Source organism: Carya illinoinensis, chromosome 8 (assembly GCF_018687715.1).
Source record: "Carya illinoinensis cultivar Pawnee chromosome 8, C.illinoinensisPawnee_v1, whole genome shotgun sequence".
NCBI lineage: Eukaryota > Viridiplantae > Streptophyta > Magnoliopsida > Fagales > Juglandaceae > Carya > Carya illinoinensis.
The window spans coordinates 27,521,305-27,534,073 of NC_056759.1; the positions used below are offsets into that span (position 1 = coordinate 27,521,305).

The 12,769-nt window shown below is 34.1% G+C and overlaps 1 protein-coding gene across 1 annotated transcript; it reads right to left on the reverse strand.

The window, feature by feature from the left end:
• Positions 1 to 1,593: 1,593 nt before the first annotated feature.
• Positions 1,594 to 5,379, reverse strand: LOC122317914 (flavonoid 3'-monooxygenase CYP75B137-like). The gene is made up of 3 exons (XM_043134995.1): positions 5,220 to 5,379; positions 2,564 to 3,519; positions 1,594 to 2,385 (listed from the first exon to the last, which is right to left on the reverse strand). Exons 2-3 carry the CDS (start codon positions 3,506 to 3,508, stop codon positions 1,753 to 1,755), a joined length of 1,578 nt encoding a protein of 525 aa, XP_042990929.1. The 5' UTR covers positions 3,509 to 3,519; positions 5,220 to 5,379; the 3' UTR covers positions 1,594 to 1,752.
• Positions 5,380 to 12,769: the final 7,390 nt, after the last annotated feature.

Consider the following 12,769-nt stretch of genomic DNA (forward strand, 5'->3'; position numbering starts at 1 on the left):
CACGTAAGTATTTTATTTAAATTAAAGTTTAAAATAAAACACTGAAAGGAAATAAGATAGAATATTATGTTATAAACTAAAGTTTATAAAATAATATTCTTTCATCATTATTTAAAATGATGAAGTACTGTTAATTACTCAAAGAGAATAAAATCATTTAAATTAATTTAGAGTTTTTAACGTAAAGTTAAATATCTTTATATAGGCTTACTGACTATGGTGTCACAGTGCGAAGAGGGGTGGTGGTTTGATAGAGACAATGAGTTTGCGATTTTGTGCATAGAGAAGAAAGAAATATAGAGAATCTTAGGGTCACAGAGTGAGTGAAGACGTGCTCAGGATGTGAGGATGGTGGCACTCATAGTGGAGAGAGAACGCCTGAGGGAGGGAGAGAACGAGAGTGAGTGAGAGAAGCAAAACACCAGGATATAAAATGAGAGGGAGGAACCAAGACATACCTTGGTGGTGTGGTGTGCTATGCTCTATCTCCAACGACCTTCGCTAGTCACCAAGGCGATCATAATTCTAGAAGGGAATATGCCGAACAAAGGGTTAGAGAGAGAGAGAGAGGTGGAAAACTTACTGGCATCGAAGACCACAAGCCGGAGGTGACAACGCTATTGTTCCACAATGAGTGAAGGTTCATAGGAGTGAAAGAGAGTTCAAGCTACAACACAAATAGGAAAATGAGAGATACAGATGAAGAGAGAAAGAGACAAAAGATGAAAGAGGACTTACCAGCAAGGCGGTGGAGCATGGCCATGGTGCAGTGGGTGGGGTGACTTGTTATGTAGCAAACAATCATGGGGTAGAGGGAGAGTCAATGGAGATAGGGAAAGAGGGAGATGGAGAGTCAGCTGTGCAACATGAACCCAAGAAAATAATGTGGGGTCTAGGTGTAGTGATGAAGTTGCATGGTGATGCCCTGGTGTGGAGTACGTTTACAAGTGCATGTGTGTTTAGGGAGAGGGGGGCCAGCTGAGAGGCGAGTGAGAGATAGATAGAGGAAGTAAAGAGAGAGACAATGGGTGCTAGGGAATAAGAAGACGTTAGGGGAGAAGGAAAAGAAAATTGTTTTTAGGGTTTTATCATATCAAAGTCGTTTTAATCCCTTCTTTTTTCTTTGCAGGCTAGGCTTTGATTTTAGAAAAGAATCTTGGGTACATGTTGGGTGATTACAATATAGCTTATAAATTGATGTGATTACATGTGATACGCTATATTTACCTTATAAGGAAAAAAAAAGTTTTATAATCTAATATAGCACATCAAACCATATTAGTTTGCGAGTTTATTTTTGTGACACACTTTTAATAACCAAATAGGTGACATATTGTAAATAGGTCATGAAGGAATAATTTTTCATCCAGACAACTATCTTTGTCTTGGGTGATTGCTACTTGGGTTTGATTTTTGAATGATATTCAAGAAAAGAGTATTGTAGAAACCAACTTTTACTCAAGGACAAAATTATAAAGGAATAACTAGAATCACACCGAAATAAACTTCGTATAGGAGTCTACAAAGAAACGATCAAATTGTTTGAGATACACAAATTCAGAGACAGGTAAATTCCTGTGTGAACCTCTATGCTAACAAGCAAATTAACCTTCATTATTAGGAAACCATCATTACATTCATGTGTAAACTAAAGGAAGTGAAAACCATCACAACCTTATTAGTTATTGTGCATAAAATGCTTCATACATTGTATTGGTATGCAAAGCAACTAAGTATATTTCTCACATCGTATTATTCTATGAAAAGCTCAGATTTGGACAACCTTGGAGTTGGAATTGCAATTGTTGGATTCTTCTTCTTAGTAACGACACCGAAAGTGTCTGAAACATCAATCTCTAAACCTTGTGGCAATTTCCATTTGAAGGAGTGCAAGATTGAAGCCATTATGTATTTGAGTGTCTTCTCCCCTAGTGTAATACCCGCGCATATTCTTCTCCCTGACCCAAATGGAAAATACTTAAAATTGTTGCCCGAATAATCTAATCTAGCATAACCATCATTTAGAAACCTATCGGGTTTAAATTCCAATGGATTGTCCCAATACTTTGGGTCCCTTTGAATAGCCCAAACATTTATGAAAATCCTTGAACCTTGGGGTACATGGTACCCTCCAATGATGCTAGATTTGCTTGGAGTACGAGGTACCAGGAAAGGAAGAGGTGGGTGCAGACGAAACGTCTCTTTAATTACAGCATCTAAATAATGTAATTTGGGCAAATGGGATTCTTCGACTAAGTTATCCATCCCCACAATTTCTGTTAATTCTTCATGAACTTTTCTCATTATCTCTGAATGTTTCATCAGCCTTGCCATTACCCATTCTGACATGGTCGTTGTAGTGTCAGATCCAGCCACCACTATGTCCTATTTAAACATGAGTAAAGTGATCAACTAAATTGAAAATTAAAAAACAAAAATAAAAACAAAATAAAATTTGATTGATGTCTACGAATTAGCTAAAGATATTAATGGACAACTAAACCACTTCAGTTCGACTCTAAAGTAATGAGACATAAAAGTAGAAAAGTGGACACATACATACCACAAGCACAGCCTTGAGTTGGGTCATGCTAATCGAATTTGCACCGTTATCCTGCTCCATTATTTCCAAGAGAACTTGCAAAAAGTCCTTTTGTGCTATCTTTGGCTTCCCCTCTTCTTTGGCCTTGGCCAAACTCTTGATCTGTTTGTCAATGGCATAATCAAGTACTCGTTCAATACTTTGGGAAATCTCCTTTGCTTCCCTTACGATCCCTTGTAAATCAAAACTTGCTAATGAAGGGAAAAGGTCCGAAACATTTGGTTTTCCAAGTAACAACATTAAATTTGAAAACATATGCCTAAACTCAACTCCAAACTTAGCCCCTTCCTCTCCTCGTAGTGTGTTGCCCCACAACATCTTCATGATGACATTCATCACCGTCACAAACACCAGTTCTCCTAAATCTATGGGGGCACCTATTTTGTCATACAGATTCCTAATAGTGTTCCTTACCTCTTCTCTTTGAAAAGAGAAGGTAGAATCAAGATTCGCTGGACTTAGCATCTCTCGCACAAACATCTTTCGCAACATCCTCCAATTAGGACCATTTGGGGCAAAGGCGATATCAGCTCCCTCGAATGTCATAGCAAGTGCAACTCTGGTAGCATCACGGTTGGAAAATATTGGGTCTTGGTCACGAACAACTTCTTTCACTAGTGAGGGTGAGCTAATTACAATGCACAATTTATTTGCAAGCCAAATCTTGTAGATGGGGCCATAGATCCCACCCAGTTGTTGAAATTTTGTATGAAGTTCTGTACCTATAAATGGAAGGTACCCGACTATTGGCAAGCCACGGGGTCCTGGTGGCAATGGAGGTACTGCAACCTTTCTTTGTTTCTTGACGGCCCATAGCAACCATAAAACCGCAAATATACCGATCAAAATAGTGAGAGTAGAGCTAGAAAATGTCTCGTCACTAGCATATGACCTCCACCATGCCATTGTTGCAAAAGCTGCAATTAAGTGTACGGTGATGTGAAAAAAAAGGGTCAAAATTTGGAATATTTATGTTATGTGAGTTGGGTGGAAGCATGGCTTGGAAGGCAAGGAGGAAAATAGAATGAGACTTATCAATGTTATGCATAGATATTTTGTATTTGAAATGTCCTAGATTTATAAAGAGATTTTATAAAAAAAATAATTTTAAAAAATTATTGTGATTAAATTCAATTTGTTAACCTGGAATACCTTTACAATGTAATTTTTTTTTAATGAACTTTGAGATATTTTGCATGTTCAGAGGGGCTGGAGTACTAGGAGTGATAATAAGGGTCTAATATTATATATAACTCGGGCGATCTTAATTAATTTGATACTTTTATTAACCATCAACCTTAACATAACTCATTATATATATATATATATATATATTAAATTGGTGGCCGCTTGTTGCAACCATTGGTATATAGTTCGTTTAATAAAATGATCATGAACCTTAAAAAATGATTATGTTGAATTAACACAAACAAACTTATATGAATCTGTTTTGACTTAATTAATTTAATTAATTAATTTGAAATAATTTATATATTATAAATATTTTAACTTGTATCAAAGTATATGTATTCAAAACTAAATTAGTGACAAAATCAATTTGAAAATTGATACCCATAGCCATAATTAATACACATTTCCAACTTTTCAACACTTATCTAAATATAAAAGGAAAATGGACTTGTGATCACATAAAATTCATCTAAATAAACAAATACATTAAAAACCATATTCCATGTATCCATTCCAACATTAGTTATTTACATTAAATTACTGAAAGTAAAAAATAAAAAAAGAATAAGAAGGTGGTTTTAGAGCTTTATTTTATAATTTAAAAAATATTATTTATTTATACAGATTTTGCAGTTAAGAAAGTTAACGTTAGCCCATTATAACAAAATCTTGTTACAATAAGCAATAAAGTTCCGTTTTAGATGATAATATGTGAATAGTAGTGAGAATATTAATTAATAATAATAAAGTAGTATGAGAATATCTTAGAACAATTATGTTCTCAAATAGACCCAGCTAAGTCTTTACTCTCATGTCGATTTACAAACTATGTTAAAGATTTCCAACCTTATAGCTAATACTTTTTTCGGCATATCTTCTGAACACTTGTTAGAAAGAAGCTGCTCTAGTGTGAAATGGATTTTGGGGGCCATAGATACTTTGAAAGAGGAGCAATAATATAATAGAGCCATGATCATGTGATGTTTTTGGCGGATATATATATCTATCTGTATGTATATATTTAGAGAGAGAGATGCTACTCAACATCCCCACACAATACACTAACATGTGATTTGTCATTTTTGTTATTATATTTAAACATACATGCTTACACATCAATATATGTACGTGTATTTAAATAAAAAGGTAAAAATTAAGAATTACATGTTGGTACGTGGTATAAGAGATGACGAGTAGAATTTTTCATATATATGATAAGAAAATTTTTTACTATCTATCAAAGTATATATTCACATATTTTTATCATTAGTGATTGTGAAAAGATATTGGAAGCTGACCACTATACTGGAGTATTATAAATGAGGATACAAAATGTAAACCGTACGATAACATAAGAAAACAAGCAAAAAGATATATAATGAGATTTGAGGAAATAGTTTTAGAATTGATAAATGAAGAGACTTACAAGTTGGAACTTTGGATGAAAATCACGTACAGCTTCTTTGAGAACGTACAAGAGTTCTACGAATTTAGAGATCAAGTTTTTGGTATTCTGCTGTAGTACTCATGTTTAAGCACGCCTTCTTATATAGAGCCAGAAGTCTTGAATTATTTGCTTATCAGTCTACTTTCTCCTTAACTAACGTCATGCATGCATGGTTGGCAGCTTGGCAAGTTAAAATCCCGTCAAATGATTTTTTGAGCCAAAGATGCTTTCAATACATGTGAGAGTTTTTGTCTCATGTACGTACTGGGAGTTGTTGCATAAATTAATTCTCCGTTCGTGGTTTGAATGTTCATCGTGTGTGCTGATGTGCTAAGGCGAGACTGCATGCTTTAAGTGTCGATCTATTTGTCGTTAATTGATGTCCTGATATTATTCGCAAAGCACCACTGCCACATAATTTCACCTAAATTGATCACAAAAGTTCGATTTTCTTGTACCGTGTGCTGGGAGTTGTTGCATAAATTAGTTCTCCGTTCATGGTTTGAATGGTTATCATGTGTGTGCTGATGTGCTAAGGCGAGACTGTAAGAATTTATATTTAAACTCTATGTCCCACACACCCATCTTAATAGAATTTGAAATAGCTTAAACTCATCAGATAAAAGATGAGTGATAACGGGATAAGAAAAATCCTAAAGGATAAGAAAAATCCTAAAAGATAAGATTAAAACTCTATATCTCTAATTATAATCAGATACAAACTCTTAGATTTCTTAATGGTCAAAAATCTATAAATAACATTGGAGGGTTAAAGGATTCTCATCTACAACATTAAAGTACCTTTTGTCATTGTGAGACACTTGTGAGGCAAAGTTGTTAGGGTGATCTTTCCCTCGTAGCTAGATCTAATTCTTCATCAAATCGATAGAGAAATGTACGTATTTATTTATTACTGTTCATTATTGTAGATCATAGAAAATTGAAGATCTATTTATTAATATTCATGTTAAAATTTCTAACAGACTGCATGCTTTAAGTCTCGATTTATTCGTCGTTAATTGATGTCCTAATATTATTCGCAAAGCACCACTGCCACATAATTTCACCTAATAATAAGCCTCTGGCCTTTAATAACTAACAAATTAATAAAATAGTTAATAATTATTAAAGAGTATTGGAATGCACACAACTCAACTATAACTTTTATATATACAACTGATCGATGACTATTAAAATATTTTTACTTTTTAATTTCAAACTGATCATCCAGATAGAATAAAAATCAAATAATTACTTTAACATAAATTAATATTTTAATAACGAATTGTGTGGAAATTGTATATGGGCGTATAGCATTTTTCATCATTATATATATTAAGGCAATAACGACATGGCGAAAAATTAAGAGGGATAATGACACTGGATAAATTCAATCCACGTGAATGGAAAAAATTGGTAGCATGTGCGAATCCAAGGCCGCCGTTGAAGAATTGCCAAAATTATTGCGTAGAAAAAATGTGAAGAAACCAAACATTTGAAACTTCTAAGAGATACCTTGTCTCGTTTATAACCTCGAGTATACAAAGTACTGGAGTGGACAAGTCAATACATCGTAATCTTGTTTCGGTCCCCCATACGGCCTACACTAATTTGGACAGTGACGCGAATCAAGAAATTTCTTTGGAGGGCGGATTATTGTCACAACCATGACAAAGAATTTGTTTATATTGTAAGAGTTTTATTTAAACTCTATGTCCCACATACTCATCTTAATATAATTTGAAATAGCTCAAATCTTATCAGTTAAAAGATGAGTGATAATGGGATGAGAAAACTCCTAAGAAATAAGATTAAAACTCTATATCTCTAATTATAGTCAGATACAAACTCTGAGATTTCTTGATGGTTAGAAACACTATAAAAAAAGGCAAAATTGGTGGCTTTTATATACGTGGTGTTTGTTTATGCGCCGGTAGATATATAAAATTACCGACGCTTAATGTTTCTACTGGTAAATTATTGAGATTCCCGACATTTAAATTGTTATGCCGGTACTAATATATAGCTTTGGCGGCGTTTATAACAATGCCACCAATATAGTAATTATGCATCGGGAAAGTAATAGTTTCTCGGCATTTATATTATTACGCCGGTAATAATATAGATTGTTTGTGGCGTTTAAATAAATGCCACTAATTTATTGATTATACACCGTTATATTAACTGTGTTTGCCGACGTTTATAAAGGATTTTCATCTATAATATTAGAGTACCTTTTGCCATCGTGAGATACTTGTGAGGCAAAATTGTTAGGGTGATTCTTCTCTTATAGCCAGATCTAATTCTTCATCAAACTGATAAAAAAAAATATATTTATTTATTACTATTTATTATTATAAATCATATAAAATTAAAAATCCGTTTATTAATATTCATATTAAAATATTAAATAGAGACTGCATGCTTTAAGCTGTCTCGATCTATTCGTCGTTAATTGATGTCCTGATATTATTCGCAAAGTACCACTGCCACATAATTTCACCTAATAATAAGCCTCTGGCCGTTAATAAGTAACAAATTAATAAAATAGTTAATAATTATTAAAGAGTATTGGAATGCACACAACTCAACTATAACTTTTATATACACAACTGATCGCTGACTATTAAAATATTTTTTACTTTTTAATTTCAAACTGATCATCCAGATAGAATAAAAATCAAATAATTACTTTAACATAAATTAATATATATTTTAATAACGAATTGTGTGGAAATTGTATATGGGCGTATAGCATTTTTCATCATTATATATATTACGGCAATAACGACTTGGCGAAAAATTAAGAGGGATAACGACAGTGGATAAATTCAATTCACGTGAATGGAAAAAATTGGTAGCATGTGCGAATCCAAGGCCCCCGTTGAAGAAGTGCCAAAATTATTACGTAGAAAAAATGTGAAGAAACCAAACATTTGAAACTCCTAAGAGATATCTTTTCTCGTTTATAACCTCGAGTATACAAAGTACTGGAATGGACAAGTCAATACATCGTAATCTTGTTTCGGTCCTCCACACCTCCACTAATTTGGACAGTGACGCGAATCAAGAAATTTCCTTGGAGGGCGGATTATTGTCACAACCATATTGATAAAGAATTTGTTTATATATTTTCATAATAGATTGTGATATATATAATACAAAAATATTATAAACATAACTTCAAGCACAAAAGATATTATCAACATATCTATCAATTAGAGACATATATATGACATACATGCATATTTATATAGTAGTTTTCCTTCTTTAACAAAAAATAAGATAAAATATTTATCATTAACTATATGGAGCTAGAATGTTATAAAGAACAAGACAAAAAGAAAAGAAAAGTCATGCATAAAATATAAATTTAAAAAATAAAAAAAAGTTTGAAGGAGACTCGAAGAAAAATAGAAAAGGATTGCGTACATGTGACACTACAACGGATATATGTGGGTTTTTCTAGCATCAGTTTTGGCCAAAAATATGGTGTTTAAATGGTCACAATAGATCATTTGCGGTCATTTCTTATAGTCATTGGGTCACCCATTAATTTTTGTCCCAATCGCCACTTTTATTGGCCATCCATCTATTAGCCACAATAAATTTTTCAGCCATGTAGTTTGTTCCAAATAGCCTGCTTGCATACTGTTGAAAGTGAAGGTAATATATCTGTGAATAATGGGAGTTGCTATGTACAGTCCCAATTCGGGACTGCATATGTAGGCCTCTTTTAAATGAAACGATTCGTTTCATTTAAGTGAGGTAAACGACTACGTATTGCTTTGGTAGAAACCAGACCTCCTACTGCATATTCTCCTCAAGCATATTGCTTTGGTAGAAACAAGACCTCCTGCATTTTCTCCTCAAGGAAGAAGAACAATCGGCAGCCTCCTCCTCCACCAGATTTTTCTTCTCCGCAATTTGGTTCTGGTCCATAGGTTGTTCTCGGTGCTTGTATTAAGAAATTGTTCTGGGTGCTTTTTTTTTTTTTTTAAATCATTCTGGGTGCGTGCATTTGACTACTTTGATTCACAATCCTCACAAAACCAAGAAACATGTTCAGGCAGAAGTTACGAGCCATACATCCAACCAATAACTACATAAACAAACAACCAAGAAAAATTCTATTTCTTCATGTTTCTATGTGAAACAAGCAACCAAAAAGTAATTTTTTTTTTTTTTAATCATTCTGGGTGCATGCATTTAACTTTGATTCACAATCCTCACAAAACCAAGGAATGTATTCATCAACAGTTACGGGTCATACATCCAAGCAATAGTTGCATAAACAAACAAACAAGAAAAATTCTTTTTTTTTTTTTTTTTTGTGTTCCTATGCGAAACAAACAACCAAAAAGCAAACAACTGTCCTTTTCTATCGGAAAATTACAACCACTATGTGAACTCTGTTCTTATGAACATAGAACGTTAGGCAAATAAATTTCTACTGCATGATTTTTTTATTTGCACGATATCTTTTGTTGAGGAAAAAAAAAACTGGAGAAAAAAGATTGGGCTGGTCCCCCAATTTTCAATGAGCTAAACTTTTCAGAAAAAGAAATAAAAAAGCAAATCCAAATTCAATTATATACACTAAAAAACAGCTTCTAGTATCAATTTTATACACTGAAAATATACTTGTAGTTTCAATTCCCCTGCTTGTGCTTTGTGATATTAGAATTAGCAAGTGTGATGTTTTTTTTGGAACAAATGTTGTCTTTCTTGTACCAAACTTTTATACTTATTTAATTTTTTTAATTTCATGCTGTGTTTTAATATTGCAAGATTATTCTTGATCTAGAAAGGGGAAGAAAACACATCTACTAGGCAATTGATGTTCCTTTTTGAAAGCAGTACTTATATGAGTACCCCAAATATGAGAGATGATGAGGAAATAATTGATGATCATGGGGTTTTAGAGCCAATGCCGTGGAATGACGATGATGATGGGGTTGAAGAGCCAATGCTTGGGAATGAGAATCATGGGGTTTTAGAGCCAATGCACGTCCAGAATAACGATGATGATGCGGTTGTAGAGCCAGTGCTTGGGAATGAGGATCATGGGGTTTTAGAGCCAAAACCGATAAATGATGATGATGGAGTTTCAGAGCCAATGCCATGGATTGATAAATGATGATGATGGAGTTTCAGAGCCAATGCCATGGATGTTTTTTAAAACTGAGCAAGAACTCATTGACTACTATAAGTAATATGGGAAACAAACTGGATTTGGGATAATGACCCAAAGAAGTAAAAGGGAAAATGATGGAAGTGTTAGATATGTAACAATCGGTTGTGCTCATAGGGGTAAGGCGAGGAACCGTACTACCAACCTTTCTAAACCACGCCCGACAACGAGGACTGATTGTAAGGCAAAGATTAATACAATCTTGTTTGGTGGTGTCTTACGCATAGCTACTGTTCAAAAATGCACACAACCATGCTCTAAGTCCACGAAAGACAAGATTTTTTAGATGTAATCGAGCTATTGATGAGAGTGTGAAGAGGCAGTTGGATATTAATGACAAGGCAGGCATAGGTATGGCCAAAAGTTTTAATGCTTTGGCAGTCGAGGTTGGTGGATTTAAGAAACTTCCATTTATTGAGAAATATGTACCGAATTATATTGACAAGGCTCGACACCTTAGACTTGGAAAAGGTGGTGCTGATGCACTTCGTGGTTATTTTGAGAGAATGGAATATAAAAATGATGGGTTTTACTCATTGATGGATTTGAATGATGATGGATGATTACACAATGTCTTTTGGGCCGATGCACGTGGTAGAGCAGCGTATGAGTATTTTGGAGATGTTGTGATATTTGATACAACATACCTCACAAACAGATATGGCATGCTGTTCGCCCCGTTTGTTGGTGTCAACCACCATGGATAGTCAATACTGTTGGGAGTAGGTTTGATATCAAGTGAAAATACTGAAACTTTTATTTGGCTATTTGAGACTTGGTTGAAATGTATGGATTGGAGAGCGCATAACTGATCAAGACAGGGCCATGAAAAATGCTATTGGAATAGTTTTTCCAAACACTCGGCATAGATACTGTTTGTGGCACATCATGCTAAAACTACTAGAGAAGTTGGGATCACATGCTGAATATAAGTGTGGTTTGAAGAGTGCATTGTAAAAGTGTATTTATGATTCTCAAACTTCTGGTGAGTTTGAGAAGTCTTGGAGGTGTTTCTTGATACTTATAATTTGTACGAGAATGCATGGCTTCAAAGTCTATATAATGAGCGAATGTATTGGGTTCCTGTATATCTAAAAGATACATTTTGGGCTAGGATGAGCACCACTCAGAGGAGTGAGGGCATGAATGCCTTTTTTGATGGATTTGTACATTCAGGGACTACATTAAAAGAATTTGTCGATCAATTTGACAATGCACTGAGGAAGAAAGTAGAAAATGAGATGGTAGCAGAGTTTCACTCATTTAATGCCACAATCCCATGTATATCTCATTTACCCGTGGAGAAGCTTTTCTAGGTATAGGAGTGTGTCCCAACTTGCATGATTAAGATCACTCTAGAATGAAAAAAGGTTCTCAAATGTAGACTTTGGTTTTCAAGTACGCAAAGTCAAGAGAAATTGTTTTTTTCTAAAGAACTTGCTAGACAAACCTCTAAAAGGCTTTTTTCTTAGGAGTAGCTCACTCAAGAATTTATTGGGGAAAAGAACTCAACCCAAGCTTAAATGAAAATTCCTAGAACTAGTATTTTTCCTTCAACTGCAACTACAAGTCCTACGAAATGAAAGAACCTTTCTTCATCATACTGAAAGATGAATGTCTGTGATAAGATTATGTATACTTGTTATGAAAATTTCTTAATCCAAAGCTGGGTTTTGAGAGGTCTTGATAAGATCATGTGTACTTTGTTGAAGCATACATGGAGAGCTTTCACCAAATGTATGTCATGATGCTAAAAGATAATAATTCATGAGTCTTGCTCGTGAGATGGATTTTCCTTGGGCCATGGCAAATCTAAGTTTCAAGCTGTGGGTATATCTTTCCCATTGATCTTTTGCTTGGATGTAGATGTAACATGTTGTATTTCTTGTTACAGTGCATTCTAGCATAATGATAACTCTTTTATTAGGAGAAATTATTTATTATACAAGGAAAATACTTTTTATTCATTTATTCACCAATTTGAAGAACTTAATAATCTTACTTTCTCATTTGAACCTCCAAAACATCTCCTCTATTGCCTGTAATAAGATTTATATTTATATCTATATATATTGCAAAAGAAATTGAGACCTCTCTCTAACAATTGGCCATACTTAATTTCTTTTCTCTGTTGCAGTTATGGGAGAAACTAAAGACTTCTCAAGACTTCTTAACTTTTGTTTATTGCTAAAATGCAGGATAATTCAGAGATCATGATATTGAAATTGTCACTGGAAATGATGCTAAAGTTATTGAAATGGTAATGGACCTCTCTCTCTCTCTCTCTCTCTCTCTCTCTCTCTCTCTCTCTCTCTCTCTCTCTCTCTCTCTCTCT